Source organism: Aplidium turbinatum, chromosome 13, assembly GCF_918807975.1.
Source record: "Aplidium turbinatum chromosome 13, kaAplTurb1.1, whole genome shotgun sequence".
Classification (NCBI taxonomy): Eukaryota; Metazoa; Chordata; class Ascidiacea; order Aplousobranchia; family Polyclinidae; genus Aplidium; species Aplidium turbinatum.
In genome coordinates this window covers 11,025,164-11,042,846 of record NC_137484.1, presented here as the reverse complement: position 1 = coordinate 11,042,846, position 17,683 = coordinate 11,025,164, and the positions used below count along the sequence as shown (strand labels likewise).

At 37.7% G+C, this 17,683-nt stretch overlaps 1 protein-coding gene across 1 annotated transcript; it reads right to left on the bottom strand.

Moving 5' to 3' along the window:
• Positions 1-402: 402 nt before the first annotated feature.
• Positions 403-13,116, bottom strand: LOC145781795 (PAT complex subunit Asterix-like). The gene is made up of 4 exons (XM_082593465.1): positions 12,914-13,116; positions 10,365-10,461; positions 1,692-1,789; positions 403-959 (listed from the first exon to the last, which is right to left on the bottom strand). Exons 1-4 carry the CDS (start codon positions 12,985-12,987, stop codon positions 893-895), a joined length of 336 nt encoding a protein of 111 aa, XP_082449591.1. The 5' UTR covers positions 12,988-13,116; the 3' UTR covers positions 403-892.
• Positions 13,117-17,683: the final 4,567 nt, after the last annotated feature.

Here is a 17,683-nt window from a genome sequence, read left to right as displayed (position 1 = left end):
TTCTTTGTCGATAGTGGCCAGCTTTGAACATCTTAGCCAGGTGTCGAACCAGCTTCGTTTGTTTGGTATCCAACTACATCTTGCAAAGTTATTGGAATTCAAGATGATGCTAAATCTTGCAAAACGCCTAGGTATTATTTTTGTACAGGCATTCAAGCTTGCGTTGAGTTTTTGTGGTTAATACAAGGGAAAATGATTTAGGCTGCTGGCAGTTTGAGTACTTTTCTCCAGCGAAACCATTGGTAGCACACATCCCCTATTTTTGTAACAGTGGTCCAAACTTATCTAACCCCTAATCACTTATATTTCTGTTAAGGAACGTAATCAAGTCAGACCAGTTGCAAATGCATTAAGATGTTTAACGAGGCGGGAAAATAGTTCTGCAAAACATCAACCAAGTGATAGATTATCTTGATTTATTCATCAAGAAAAGTAGGAGACGACAAACACATTTTAACACAGTCTCCACAACATTTGTAGAAGTCAACATTAAAAAGGACAAATCTCATGAAAAACCAACATCATAAATTGCAGCAAAAGTGTGAAAATAACCGATTTTCCGTAGTCATGTAGCTTCGCATGCAAAAGTGAGATGCTAAGTTTCCATTTTAGTAACTCCCTGGTAAGCTGATTGTGTACTTACAATGTACGTACCAGCTTAAGGCATCATGTTTTGAAAATTGTTCTAAAATTCGAAGCACATCACATGGCGCAGTGTGCCGGTTTCATAAACTACAACCATTAATTTCACCATAAATTATAAGTTATGACCACTGGTTAAAATTGAATTATATCAATTCTGTAACAGACAACAGTTATTGCATGCAGACAGTATCCATGAACTGGTCTGCAGATAGAAGATTTTTCGTAAAGCATATTGCACCAAGTGTCGCTACCATGGTGTCGTCATTGGTGCGGGGTTCTGTAGATACGTCATCACAACAGCGGAAACAGACAGCCTGAAAACAATGTATTCACACAAATTGTTGCGAATAATGTGCTGAGGATCGGTTTATGATATCATAACATTGTGATTTCGTCACCCAAGTAATGCTGCATAATTTGAGCTTTTGTACATATTACAGTTACACTCGTATACAGTAGATATCAGACGGGGTATGACTTTTCCCCATTATCCAGTTTAACGTTGCTTAATACCGATACATATCTGCTTCACACAACAGTGCCAAACAAGCTTTACGGCCATTTCTGATACGTAGTTAGAATGTGGGATAATTTGGTTCAATATCACGCAATAAAATAATTATATTGTCAGGATTGCTGTTTTAACTTCGTGATAATTATCGGTATTTAAAAGCAAATTTAATGAAATGGTTGTGGACTTCATGCAAGACAACGAACAACGTATGCATGGGTATTGTTCTGCCAAAGTTAAGCTTGGAAATAATTTCGCTGCTCGTAATTTTTTTAGACAGTATAACTGAACTACTCCCACAGAATTCAGTTAATGCAACCAACCATTGGAGAATCCAATCAGACCATAAGATAGACAATGCCACTTGAACCATTTTTACCTAATAGGTACCTAACGTCGCCAAAAACTTCTTATAAAAATCCCAAAATGACTAAAACATGCAATATACTGTTAAACGATAACAGGTCACAGCAAGACTAATTTTTTTTTATTAAACTTTGAAAACAACCATAAACTGTGATAATTAGTTACATACATGAAACTGCTGAGGACTTGCTTCCCGTCTTCTGAACATCTTGAATTGGCAAAACTTATAAGTGAACAAAATACAGCAGACCAAGCACACCACTTAATCTGAAATGAATGAGATAAAATTGAGCTGTGGTGTAGCCTAGAATGCTAACAATGATCCATTTCTGCTACAGTAGAACTCGCCTAGAGTAACACAGCTGAAAGGGCCTTTGAAAAAGTGTCACTGTAGCGACATGTCACTATGCGAAACATATACCCAAATTCTACCTGTATTTAAAATGCGACTTTGTAACATAAGCCTACCACTACGTAAAGTGAAATGTCACGATCAAACTCCATTGTGTTATCAAAATTTTAATTCAGTGTTACTAAGTTATAATCTGTAATCGAACAGCTTGACTTTAAAAAAGTTGAAGTTTTTCTTTTCACAAGTGAGATGTGTGTTGTAACTAACTTTGTGCATATCTTTCATTGGAATCAAAAACAAAAACTCCTTCACTAAAGACTTGAAAGGTTCACATGAGCAACTAACTTGAACTAAGTCAATAAAACCCTGACTTTCTATAGATGAGAAAGTGACAGGGGTCATGTTTGGTTTGATTCTCAGAATGTACAACTGAGCATGATACTTCCAGAAATGTTTTTTAACAAGGCTAGTGGTTGGAGTGGCCTGCTGACAACAACATCATAATAATACATGAGATGTTGGAAAGCAGAGTACTTATTCCAGGGTTGAGAAAAACCCGGGTTTTTTTTAAAAAAGCCCAACCCGCCCGGGTTTTTTTAAAAACACCCGGGTTTTGTTTGGGTTTTATTGTTTTTTTTTTTTAAAAAAGATGTAAAAAAAGGTAGATTCATGCTTATTTCACCTCAAAACTACTTTTTACGAGTGAAGTGCCTTTCACTCACAGTACATGCTTGCATAACTCAATAAAATAATGCACTAGGGCTGTTGTTGCTTGAATGTTGCATCATCCATTAGTTTCAAGATCAAGTTGGATGTTGCATCATCCACTGATTTCTATACCAAGTTGATGCTACTGTGGTAGAAATCACACTATTGCATCATTTGTTTAGATTTGAAGGCAAGGAGCATTTATGCCATCATGTTTAAATATTTTTTATCATTTATATATACTGTATATATATTATATATAGTAATGGATGAGCAATTGAGCGATTGCGTGGCCAATTAGGCAAATGCTCTGAAACAGCCATGCGTTAGAATCCAGAATCTGTAATTGGTAAATAGCCTCCTAAATTGCATTTCACATCATATATACAGACTACAGTAGAGTAGTACTTTCACCAATTTAACTATAAGGCTTTCTTGCATAAATGAGTTTTAGTGTAGTATACACAAAGTGACATTACTTGATTTTTGTGTACTGTGCAATATCCACTGCGTTTTCAGTTTATTCTTGGAAATTACTGCACAATCACATCCTTAAGTCCTAATTTAAAGTTTGTTGTAAGTGCCTGTTCCAGACAATGGTTCACCTAATCAAACGTCATATAAAAACCGTTCAAGTCTACTGAATATTACGTCATGCAAGTTGCTAGAAAATGTGCCAAAATTGCACCATCGTTCATAAGACTTGTGTCAAACCTGTTTGGGCCTGTTTAAACAGGAAATATTACATCAGCTTTAAACACCTGTTGGAATGACTTCATAATTGTCTTTCATTATTGCGTCACAGCGTCACATTATTGCTCCCCAGGCTGGGCTCAGCGAAGATACCAAGACTCAGTTTTACGAACAACTTCAGAGCCTCATCACCACTGTCCCTGCCACTGAAGAACTGTTTGTGTGCGGTGATTGGAATGGCCACATAGGCAGCAATCCAGACGGATACGTAGAAGTTCATGGTGGGTATGCCATTGGCCAACGCAATGAGGAAGGTGAAAGACTACTTGAATTTGCTGTAGCAAACGACCTGGTGATAGGGAACTCCGTATTTAAGAAGGACCACAGACATCTGGTCACTTACCAATCTGGAGAAGTTTTGACGCAGATCGATTACATCCTATATCGGCGCAGGTTCAGAAAGCATGTTACAAATGTAAAAGTCATCCTGGGTGAAGAATGCGCATCCCAGCACAGACTCGTGGTGTCGGACATGACGGTACAAGCTTCACACAAACAAAAGCGACAGTTTAAGCCCCGCATAAAACTCTGGCAGCTTAAAGATCCAAAAAAACAAGCTGAGTATGCTGAACTCTTTGCCTCCAAGATTGAAGGAGCCCATACAAGCACCACTGTAGAAGAGATATGGAAAACTCTGAAGGAAGGAGTCACTGAAGCTGCACAAGAAACTTGTGGTGTTTCATCTAGGCACCGATGGAGAAAACAAACCTGGTGGTGGAATGATACAGTGGAAAATGTTGTGCAGGAGAAGAGGAGATGCTTTAAGGCATGGAAGGCAGGAGGAAGCAGAAAAGCATACAACGATGCCAAAAGAACTGCTAAGTATGCCATATAAAATGCTAAAACCGAAGCTGAGAAGACACTATTTCACAATGTCAACTCAAAGTAAGGGACCGTCTACAAGCTGGCTAAACAAATGCGGCGTGACAATCAAGACGTTAGTGGTGATAAACCCATCAAAAATGATGCCGGTGAACTCTCCCTCGACGAGGAAGGAAGGTTGCTTGGAAACAATACTATGAACGACTTCTCAATGTAGAGTTCCCCTGGAACCCGGATAATCTCTCAGATGAACCATCTGTTGAGGGCCCTAGTGTACCAATCACCACCGAGATGATCGAAAGAGCCATCAGTAAGATGCGCATGGGCAAAGCTCCTGGTCCTTCAGGAATAATAGCAGAGATGCTGAAGCCAACAGGCAAAACTGGAGTTGCTCTTATACGAGATCTTGTAGAAGCTATTGTTAGCGAGGGTCGTATACCAGCAGACTGGGAAGAAAGTTACATCGTCAATATCTATAAAGGTAAAGGGGATGCCCTTGATAGGGGTAATTACAGAGGCTTGAAGCTGCTTGACCAGACCATGAAAATACTTGAGAGAGTGACAGAACAATTGATTAGGCAACAAGTACAGATTGATGAAATGCAATTCGGCTTCATGCCAGGCCGAGGTACAACTGACGCCATCTTCATCATCCGTCAACTTCAAGAAAAACACCTTGCCGTAAACAAGACTCTCTATATGGCCTTTGTAGACCTAGAAAAAGCCTTTGATCGAGTGCCAAGGAAGGTGATCTGGTGGGCCATGCGAAAGCTGAGTGTTGAGGAATGGCTAGTACGGATAGTACAATCAATGTACCTGAATGCTAGGAGCTGTGTGCGTGTTGGGGATGGGCACAGTAACACTTTCAAAGTAGGCGTAGGTGTGCATCAGGGTTCTGTATTGAGCCCACTGCTCTTCATCATTGTCCTGGAGGCCCTGTCACTCGAACTGCGCACAGGCTGCCCTTGGGAGCTGTTGTATGCGGATGACCTTGCCATTATCGACACCTCATTGGAGTCACTAGTTGACAGAATCGCCGCCTGGAAGAAGGGAATGGAAGCAAAGGGCCTAAGAGTGAACATGGGTAAGACCAAAATAATGATCTCTGGCATCAACCAGAACTTCCTAAGAAGATCAGGAAAGCACCCTTGCTCGGTATGTCTAAGTGGAACCAGTAGCAACTCTATCTTCTGCACCAATTGCTCCCACTGGGTCCACAAAAAGTGTAGTGGAATTAAAGGGTCACTCAGACCGGACCCACACTACTCATGCCCACGCTGTCAGGGCACAGCAAGACCAATAGATGGCAGGCCGGTAAGCGAGGTTGAGATTGAAGGTGGCACACTTGACGTGGTAGCTGACTTTTGCTACCTTGGTGATACCATGTCTTCTGGAGGGGGGTGTGAGCATGCGGCTATAACTCGGTGCAAGTCAGCCTGGAAAAAGTTTAGAGAATTTCTCCCTATCCTCACAAGCAAGCAACTTCCTGCTGCAACCAGAGGACAAGTTTACTCCAGTTGTGTGAGGAGTGTCATGCTCTATGGCTCTGAAACGTGGGCTACTTTAGCAAGCACCGTCAAGCGCCTACAACGTAATGACAGAGCGATGGTAAGATGGACCTGCCTGGTCGGGCCTAAGGACAACATCCGGTTTGAGACTTTGCTATCAAAGCTCAAATTAAAAGACATCAGTGAAGTTCTCCAATTAGGCAGACTGAGATGGCTTGGTCACGTTGAGCGCAGCTCAAGCTGGATCTCACAGGTCAGATGCGTCAACATCGCAGCACAGCGGGGTCAAGGTAGACCAAAACTTTCTTGGGAAGAACTTGTAAAACGTGACCTTGTAGCCCTGAACATGGACTCTGCCAACCCAATAAATCGCGAAGTGTGGAGGGGAAGACTTCGTTCTCGACAGACAGACAGGCCACACCCTCGACATGAGGATTAATTCATGGCCTGTATAATCTAAATTGGTTGATGATGATGATGATGATGAGTACTGCATACGTGAATTTGAGATATTGCTATCTATTCTGGTCATTCGTAAAATGATTGTTTGAAAGTTGGCCGCACATTTAACTGTTGGCTTAGTGCTTGCTAGCTGGACAAAGGTTCCGTCTTTTATCCAAGTAATCTGTATCGTAGTGACAGTTTTTAGAGGTGTACGGCGTTGCATCTCGATTTCGATAGCCGCGGGCTAATTTTACAGGAATACACTTATTGAATAGACGTTTCAAGGAGTGTTTCTTTTTCGGTCGATACATACAGACGAACGGATTCGGGAATCTTATGTTACAATTTTCCCACGAAGAGATTATGGTTTACCGTTGTGACCAGTGCCTTGTAGTGTTTTTGTAAATTTTTTTAATTTTCCAATAAAAACTGGACAAATATGATGCTCTGGTTTTTTTTAAAGTGGGTTTTATTAAAAAAAACCACCCGGTTTTTTTGGGTCGGGTAAAATACCAACAACCCTGACTTATTCACCTTTCAATTCCATACAATAAACAAACTAATAAAGATAATAGCTATATGTCAGTATATTAAAGTTAACAGTTGGTATCAACAGTGATACACATGATGCAAATGTAAACAGCTATATAATATCAGTATGAAATATACTTTTAGAATAATAGATACACGCTTCATATCATCGACTTTGGCAACCAGGCCTGTATTGGCTGTTCCAAGCATTCAAATGCATACAAAGCTGCAAAGATTCAGAAAATATATTCTCTGAGAACAAATCTTGTTTGTCAATTGAGTCTATATTACTGAAACAATATGCAAATTTTGATATTTTTCAATCTTTAACAGTGTTGTAGTCCTCAAATATTAGAAAGTATATACTAACTTTTTTGATGGAGTTGACTTACATGATATCACTATCAGTTATCACTAGGGCAAGTTTTTGCAACTTTTTTTTTAGAGCTTCCGGTAGCTTCCTAAATATTCAGAATTTATGTAGTATGATGTTTTAAGCTGTTTGTAGGAATTTTATATTGCAACTTTTTGCAAGTTTTTTTCTATTTTTCATGCAACTTTTATCAAGTATTGCACAAAACCGGCTCGGTGGCTTAGTGGTTAGTGCGCCCGCCTCTGAATCGGTAGGCATGGGTTCGATACCTTGTCGGGTCATACCAAAGACTTTTTAAAAATGGTACTGAATCTAGTTCCTGCTTGGCACTGAGCAATGGAGTGGATTCTGATAATAATGTACTCAGTTGCGCCTCTATACGGCTGCATTGACACTGTCTGCTTTGTAAAGCGCTGAGGAGCAACGCATTCTGCGTTGGATACAGTGCTATATAAAAACTAACATTATTATTATTATTAAAATGTAAAGGAGTGATTTAAAAAACATGCTATAAAACTATTTCTAGTATGGTTCTATTCTGTAGCTAACTGCTCTAGGCTGATGCTGAGCTGCGTCGGAGTCTGCCTCGCTTTCTGACCTAGTCTTATTCTGAAACAATCCCTGTTCCATATCTAGAAAGCTAAAACCTCAATTGCTAAGATATCAGGGATCAGTTGTCAGTAGATGTTACAGAAAATATATTTCGCACTTATTCAGTGCATTTTCAGTTCTGATGAAGGGCAGTTAAAACCTACACGTAATGTTTTAAATTAACAACACACTAACACAGTGACGCAATAATGCCAAAACATGAGCGTAAATATTGAAAATAATTGTTGAATATAACCTAAACCAAGCGGCAGTAAAGTAAAGTACGTATCAAATATATAAACGGGAATTGATGAAAGAGCGGTGAGCAAAGCCTGCAAATGTAGCGTCGTGGTAAATTACAGCTAAGAAACAAATAAATTATATGCGAAAACACGGCAGTCGAAGGCAGTGATAAACAAACTAAGTAGAGCGATAACTAATTAAATGTAGCGTCATGGCAAACAAAAAATGTAGCGTTGTGGAAAAAGGAGTAGGCAAAGACGGCGGTGAATAACAAGACAGTAAAATATTGAAAAAATACCACATTTGTTGTAGAGAGTCAAAAAATTAAACTTGCGGCAGAATTAATTTTTGGATATTTATTTTGGCATGTATCCTATGGTTATAGGCGAATTCTTCGTAAACAATTCTTCGTAAAGAAATTCTTCGTAAGCAATTCTTCGTAAAACAATTGTTCGTAAACAGTTGTTGGTGAAATGAAATCCGTAAAAGAATTTTTCGTAAAGCATTTCTTCGTATACATCAAATCTCCATTGCACGCACGAATAAATGCTTTGGGAAGATTTGTTTTACAAAGAATTAACTTTACGAAGAATTGTTTTACGAAAAATTGCTTACGAAGAATTGCTTTACGAAGAACTGTTTACGAAGAAAACGTCGGACACCGTATCCTATGTATCCATTTATCTTCACAAGCATCAAGATTATCAATATTAGGTTGTTTAACAAATGTGACATTGTAGCATTGGGAAAGTTGTGGTTCAGTTCTGAGATCATGAAATACGGCAAAATGTTTTAATAACGCGGCCCTGTCATTATTAGAAGAAAAATCGAAAGTGTTCCAAGTTGCACGATGGCCTGACCAGCGAACCGAAAATTTATTAACAGTTTGTCCAACATATTGTTCATGGCAAAGTAAACATGTTGCTACATAAATCCCATAATTGCTGCAATTGAGTTCCTGTTTTAACCTAAAAAGTCTTTGTGGAGTGCTCAAAGTCGTTGTACGTGAAACCATTGACAAACGATGATGACCATGGTTACCACACAACGCACAGCGACCACAAGGGGCAGAATAACCTCTTTGTAGAACAGAAGATTGGACTGTTTTTGATAGATCTTTGTAGTTTGTGAGATAATTTCCAATTGTTTTTGGCCTTGTGTATGTGACCATGACATCAGGTTTAAGTTCTTTTTCTTTTTCACTCATTTTCAATAAAGATGGGAAAGCAGTAGCCCACACAGTCTTGCTGTTTTTATTCTTAGGTTTTGGTGGCCTAAGTCTGTCAGTCCAAGTTGAAGCAATTCCAATCATGTCATTTGTCATCGCGATAGGGAAATCTGACCTAGTAGCTTTTTCTTTGAGTCTTGATAAGCTGGAAATATAATGTTCATGGCACTCATTCAGAAGACGCATTCGGATGGCTTCTCCGTATAATATGGATTTGAACGTTGATATAGGGTGGTGTGACTTTCCATTTATGAAGCAACGATCTTTTGCTGAAGCTTTGACGAAATCCTTAGTGGTAAATTTAAACTTATTACTATGGGTGATGCAATGATTGACATCTAAAAATTCCACTGCGCCTGTCTCTTGAGAAGTATCAACCTGTCTGAATGTTAATTCAAGTCCAAATTTGGCAAAATTATCAATAAGCGCAGATTTTATACTACTAGTGGTTTCGAGTCCAAATGAAAGCCAAATGATGTCGTCGATGAATCTTTTGAAAATGCATGCTTGGTTAATAACTCTACACAGAGATTGCAGAATGAAATGCATAGTTATATTAGCAAGTGAAACTGAGTTGTTATCTCCAGTTATAATACCATCAGTTTGAGTGAAAAAATGATCTTGATATTGAGTCACAACATTGTTCATACAGAAATTATTTAAATCAACAATTGTTTTCTTAGCTTCAGCAGAAAATGTGGTGTGTGTGTTCAAAGCACTATACAAGGTGTGTGTGTATGTGTGGTGTGTGTGTTCAAAGCACTATAAAGCACAACATAAGGACCTTGCTGATCATAGAATCTTAATCAATTCCAACAGCCTCTTTTGTTGCTAGAAAGCAGACTTGGCTGTTGCAGCCATGACGATAACATGGACTATTCATCGGGAATTGTTATCAAACGCTATCAGCTAACTTCTAATCTGTTCTCACATGGTTCTATTCTCTTTGATTTGCATAACAAAGAGCTATGTGATGGATTACCTGCATCTCAATGTTATCTATGACGCAACAGTTGACTTGCAAGCTAGATTAGAAGTTCAACAACCCCAGCCAAGCACGACAGTGCCCGAACTAAATTAGAAGTGGAAGTATGACTTGGCTTTTGGCCAAGCCCGCACAAACGGAAACAGGTTGTGTCTAGTCTTTCGAGGTCAACTTTTTGCAACTTTTGTTTAAATTAAGTGCAACCTTCTCACGATTTTAGTGCAACAAAAACTTGCCCTGTTACATATCTGCCATGCAAATGATCACTTACAAATGATTTATAAATGTAAACAAAATTATGAACCTTTAGCATCAGCCCACACATACTGAACACCATTGCAAGCAAATTCATGTAGTCTGACATAGGATCATCAGATACTGAAGCTTCTTTAGGCTTGTACCTGCAAAAATAAATTTGGTTTAAACTTCCTATCTTGCGCCATCATTGATATGCAAAAAACAGGGCTGTTATATAATAAGTTAAACTAAGTCTGTTACACATAGATCCTTTTTTGTTTTTTTCCACAAATTCAAAATAAAACAAATAAAACTTACAACCATACAATATTTAACATGTATAATAACATGAAAATAAACTAAAAATTACAAACATTTTCAGCCGGTGTCCGACGTTTTTTTCGTAAGCAGTTGTTCGTAAAACAATTGTTCGTGAACAATTGTTCGTAAAACAATTGTTTGTAAAATTAATTCTTTGTAAAACAATTCTTCATAAAGCATTTCTTCGTGCATGCAATTGAGAATTGATGTATACCAAGAAATGCTTTACGAAGAATTGTTTTAGGGATTTAATTTTACGAACAACTGTTTTACGAACAACTATTTACGAACAACTGTTTACAAACAATTGTTTTACGAGCAACTGTTTTACGAACAATTGTTTACGAACAATTTACCTATAACCTTTTCAGCCATACTCAATTACTCATGTCAGCCCTTATTGAGTAACCAACTGACTGAAGTTCTACTTAAACTGAAATTACAAAACTGATCTACATACACAAAATCGAACGCATAAGAATGAAACGGCAAGACTGAGGAGAGGCAAAATCACATGATGCCTAATTGCACACAAAAAAACACACATCAATGACGCAATGTTACATGAAGACATTTAGCAGATAGGAGGCCCCTGTAGCAAACAACTGCCAATTGAAGTGAGGATTGCAGGATTTTATGAGGAAAGTCTAATGAATTTTAATATCAAATTCAGTGGAGCATTTACGCATAATTTTAAGACTCCAGAGATGGCTTATTGTTTGAATAAAATCTGCTAAATGTCTTCACATAACGTTGCATCATTGATGTGTGTTTTTTCCTTGCACATTTAAGTGTCATGTGATTTTGCCTCTCTCCTGTCTTGCCGTTTCATTCTTATGCGTTTCTTTGTTCGATTTTGTGTTTGTAGATTAGTTTTGCAATTTCAATTTATGTAGAACAGTGGTTCTTAACCAGAGAGGAACGCCCCCGAGGGGGGCGTAACGCATCTCTCAGGGGGGCGCGAGCTCTACAACAATTTCAATTTTTTTTTAATTACTTTAATGTCTTAGGACCTATGCTGTTCGCCATATTTTGTATTTTATCTTATTTTATATTGTACGACTGTACGTATTCAGTAATTCTTGCTTTATTAGTTAGACCAGAACTTTACAAAACTATTTTGCCCTGAACTCTTTCAGATTTATCAAATTTTCTCGATGCTGCTTCATTTTTACTTTTTTGTTCAAATTGCTTTTTTACAGTTTTATTTACTTAATGCTCGATCACCTAACATAATATTACCAGTAGGTACTAATGGCCTGTTTTAATATTTAATATTACCGGTACTAATCGCTAAGAAGCAGTGTCAAGTATCTCACTGATGTGTACAATAAACAGACAAAAATGCAATTTTTTTGGTATGATACTGATTTAAAATGCGCAAGGCACATGACCATTATTGAAGGGGGGCTTGATAGAAAAACGATTAAGAACCATTGATGTAGAACATCAGTCAATTGGTTAGTATGGTTAGTTGGTTACTTGATAAGAGCTAACATGAATAGGGCCGAAAATGTTTGAAATTTTTAGTTTATTTTTATGTTATTACATTATGTTAAATGCTGTGTGGTTGTTAGGTTTTATTTGTCTATGGTTCAAGAAAATTACTTCTTTACCAAAATTGAATTCAAAATGTGTTGTATATATGAATTTTGTTGCAAATCTAATATTATTATTGCTGTTGTGTTTAATAGTTTGCAAATTTGGTAATTTGTTTTTAAATTTAATTTTCTTGAACCATAGACAAATAAAACCTAGCCAGACGACATAATATTTTAACATGAAACTAAGCTAAAAATTACAAACGTTTTAGGCCATTTTCAAATTCAAGTTAACTAGCCCTTTTTAAATCTTATTTATTTTCATGTTATAATATTATGTTAAATGCCGTCTGGTTGTTGGGTTTTATATGTCTATGGTTAAAAAAAGTCACGTTTATTACCAAAATTGTATCTAAATTTCTGTTCACTAAAATGCAAAGCTTTCTAAATTACTTTAGAATGTTGTATCAGCTGGTAATTTTTATTTTTTAGCTTATGTACAGTTCAGCAAAAAAACAAGTGCTTTTTGGACTAGCAATTGACTCATGCGGCGAATTACCGTTAATTACTTAGCTTAGTTGTCTCAATATTGAAAGCTTCAATTTTCTAAGCATGTCCAACTGTTTATTGTTCAATTATTGTCCATACCACAAACAGACCGTTTATTAAGCAAGCTAAGCTGATTAATAGGGGTATGACATCGTCGCCACCCGATTAATTTAGTAGCCCATTTCTTGCATGTTAACAAACTTACCGATTGATATTAACAGATTTTGTTCTTGATACTTCTTCTTCATTGCCAGGACCTTTCGTCTTATTCGATTCCATTTCTGGTGTGCTTACAAAGATGTTTCCACAATTGATTTTTATCAGTTTGTTTTTCAATAATCAACACAAACCCAAATCTAACGTAAACTTTCCTAGTCTATGGTGAAGAGCTGGGAATTAATAAAGTTTACTGCTTTTGACCTGGCATGCTAAGAAGTGCAAAATATATGCCAGTATAACTATATTAAACCTTACTCTATTTGAATAAGGTTTAATACAAAAAGTAATTAAGTGGTATATCGATTCTGACTGTTTTTGTTAAGTTGAGCTGCTGCTTTTCTTTCTGGTTTTGTTGTGTGTATTAAAATTACAATACAGTAGCGCATTTGGGATGTCACCGATGTCGTGCCATGCCGATGTCATCCCTTGAAAGAAGTGTTGCCAGATGTTCAACTTTTTTTTGTCCATTTAAAAGTAGGTAAAAATTAGGGTTGTTCGAAATGAACTTTTTCAAGTCGAAACAAAGTTTTTGCCACCTTTTCCTTTTTTTAGCAAACTTCTGAAAAAGAAAACAATTAGCCTAGAAATTAATTCTGATCTTTAAAATGTAATCGAATAAAATCAGACACTTTTAAAAGTGGTAGCCTACCAAATTGATTGTTTTTTTGTTTATCAACTAATCCCACAAGTTGTACCAAAACGAAACAAGCACCACAATAAATATTGAAAATGCAATAGCCTACTTTCTCAATTCCGCTTTTGTGGCCTACGCTTCAGCAAGAAAGCATATTCCCAGAGATTATCAAGTCTTTTCGACAGCGTTATTCATAACCACTCATGGACTGTGCAACCTTAGTTTGTACCCTGAACAGTTCGTACCCTCAGTTTGTACCCTGAAAAGATTGAGAGGAACAATTCAAAAAAGCCGAAGTTGCTGTTTGGAGTTTCCGGAAACAAACAAACTGAAAAGATGGATAGAAAAAAATAGAACAAAGCCGAAGTCGCTGATCGCAACTTCCGTTTTTCCGCAAACATTTTAAAATTTCCGGTAACGATCTTGCGATCTTTTTAGAGGGAAAATTTTATAATGTTTGCGAAAACTGCAATCAGCGACTTCAGCTTTTTTTAATTTTTTCTCTTGATCTTTTCAGGGTACGAACTAGGTTGCATCCATCACTCACAGGGAACGACATGTGCATTGACGCTTGACCTGAAATCCAACAAACCGCCGCATGTAAAGTAGGGTGGAGTGAAATTTTTTTTTTTTTTAAATCAAAAAATCAGATTTACCAAAAGTGGCGTATGAACTTAAAACCAACTTCTGAGAAGGTTTTGGGTTTGTGCCATCTATACCCAGATCGCCCATAATTTTTAAAGGCCATCCGAGGGTCAAATTTCATGAAAATCCCATAATTTGGAAACCGGTTAAGCTAGAATGTTGGTTCTTGGCTTAAAACGTTCAGAAGGTCCATATTTATATCTGTTATATTGTAACTTTTGTTTATATTTCTACCACATTTATAAGCCAGAATTTGCCAAAATAAAGTTTTTGCCTTATTCTCATGAAAAACGTAGCATCCATCATCATGTTCGATTTTTGCAATGAACAACTTGAGCAATAGCAATGATCAACTAATCATCCCTCCTTTTCCTTTGCCATTGCACCATGTGATTTCTATGGAACTACACTGCTCATTGGTGCTTAGTCATCCATGACATTCTGCTAGGTGCACATGGCTCAGTGCAGTTTGCAGTAACCTAGTGTAGATGTTACTGGTAAGTTTCAGTCTGTCAGCTAATAAAGCAATCATAAAGAAATGCACTTGAAATAGCCTAGAAATGTTATGTTGAGATTGCTGGCCCATATTATGCTGTATTTCTGTCAATGGGCATGTTTGTTACAAAAATTATGACAATGCAGAAGACTGGTTGTACCATCCTGCCCAATTGTATTTTGAAAATGTGAACTGTGTATTTTGAACGCTGCACATTTATTTTGTAAAATTCAGACCGTGAAACTATATTACTGAGTTTTGAAATAACCTTATCGTTGTTTAAAATGCTTACAAGAAAGGCTGTGACAAGGATTTGTGAACGTCAAGGAGAGTATAAGTTTAGGAGTACTGGTTCATTCCCTATGGGTGTTCTTCCCACAAAAAGAGATGTACTACAAAGATTGTTGCATGAGCGGAACTGGAGAACAACAGCAGCAACTGTTAACATCGCTTACGAACTTATTGAGCGTTGGATTCACTGCAAGGTTTATTGCATCACTGTAAATGGTGTAGTTTTTAGACTTCAAAAGGTAGTTAAAGATTTTAGATACATGGAATCTCGGCCTAAAAAAGGAAAATGGGCAGCTACAAAAAGTCTAAATTTGAAACTCAGTAAATGCATCAATGCATCACTGTAAATGGTGTAGTTTTTAGACTTCAAAAGGTAGTTAAAGATTTTAGATACATGGAATCTCGGCCTAAAAAAGGAAAATGGGCAGCTACAAAAAGTGTAAATTTGAAACTCAGTACAACAGAAGGTTCTTTTTACCTTTCACATGTATCTCGGCCTAAAAAAGGAAAATGGGCAGCTACAAAAAGTGTAAATTTGAAACTCAGTACAAAAGAAGGTTCTTTTTACCTCTCACATGTAGCTCCAGAAGAGGGAACTGGTGTGAATATAACCAAGACTATATTCAATGGTCGGCAGCCGTGGCCGAGTGGTTAGCACGTTGGGCTCGCAGTCGAGAGCCTGCATGTTCGACTCCAGCCACCCGCACTTGCTGTTGTTTCTCTGGGCAAGAAACTTTACGATAATTGCCTCTACCTAGTGATCGATTTCGAGTAATGGGTAGTACCAAATTTAAGTCATAAGTAAAGTAGACAACCGGAAACAGACATTGCCGTCGGCTGCAGCGTGGGTCAGGTGTATGTCGGAAGGCGTACACCGATGCATAGCGATCAAGTCCGCTTTCCCGCAATGCAGGATAAAGATAAACAAACAAACAATGTCCACGAGAAACCAAAAGAAAGGAAAACCAAAAGTGAGATGGAGGGAAGACAATGACAAACAATGCAATACAACTAATTGGTACCAACTAGCACATAATCTTGTAAATTGGCATGAAAAGGGGGAGGCTTACGCTCTGCAGTGGGCTCTCACAGGCTGAAAATGACGATGATATTCAATGTCATTAAAGGCACATCATTGGAAAAGGTGTTAAAGATTGTTGGTTCTGATTGAACAGCTACAATAACAGGTACCAAAAGTGGTTGTATTGCATCCTTAGAAGCTTTACTGGGACGGCGATTGCAATGGGTTGTATGCTTGCTCCATTTAAATGAGCTTCCACTAAGGCACATTTTCCAATAACTGGATGGTCTTACAGCAGGTTCGAATTCATTCTCAGGACCTCTGGGTAAAAAGTTACATGGGGCAGTTTCTGAATGGAGCGTGGTGAAGTTCAAGGCTATTCCTAACCCAAAGTTTCCTGTCATCCCGAATGACGTAATTGATGATTTAAGCAGTGACCAATATTATGCGCATTGAATAAGCTTTGCTGTCATGTTGGGATGTGTACTGTGTAGATGCTAACCTTGAGCTGTTAGAAGTTGGTGGTTAACACTCGGGTGCCATATACTGCGTTTTTATGTGTCTCAAGAAAATGCATCGCCAACATTGTGCACTATGGTGGAGTTTTTACTCAAAGTCTATTTCCCTAGCTGGTTCCAAATCAAGCTCAAGAGCAAGATTACTGATGGACCAATAAATTTCTACAGTATTGTTGATCGTGTGGTAAAGTTTCCGAAGAAAAATGTACGAGATAGTGCATTGAAAGTTCTTCAAAGAAATGCATATTTTGCGCACCATGAAAATGTTTTGTTGGCAATGCTGGCCGATGATGATGAAAGCGTTCGCCGGCTTGGGGTTAATAAGGTGCTTAGTATGGGACGAGCAGCAGGACAGTATGTCATTGAAAATGAGGCATTCGATTGTGTTGATGATGGCAGCAACCTTCAAGAATTGGCAACCACTGAAGAATTTGGTCACAGTTCATATCAAAACGTCCGAAAGTTTCAAATTCCAAAAATTAATCCTACTGATAACATATATTATAAATTATCCAGTTTGAATCTGAAAGCCATGTATGTGCCACCTGCATTACAACATTTGAAGAATGAAGATATTGAAGATTTTAGACAGAACAAGTTAAAACTCGAGCACCCATGTCAGAGCCAAGACATTAAGTTGGTAACCGAAGCTTCATCAGCTGTCGCCGGATTTGAAAGAAGGGACGGCCGTATACGTCAGAAAATAAGATTGCGAAAACTCATGAAGAGATGCAATACAAAGCATCAGTTCGCTACATAGCCAAATTCTTAATTTAGTGTTTAATTAATAAACAATCAAGCATGCATCAGCAAAACTAATATATTTAGCTTTGCTAGTTATTTCAATAAACTTAAGCTGTGTATTGCTATTGGATACGTGTAATTATAAATGAGTTGATGTCATGGTTTCTGTAACATTCAATGCAAACAGTGGTGTATTAAGGTTGACAAGGGTCTTTACCAAAGCCCAGTCAGCCTTCAGTTCAGTTGTTTTTATTTCTGACCATCATATCAAAACAATACACGTCAACATAGCAAAGGTCAAGAAAAGGGTAGAAGCGACAAAACGCGAACGTTAAAACGTGCTTGAGACCGAAGTAAGTTATTGATTTGAAAGAAATTTGGCACAGTTGCAACACCTTCAGAAAAAT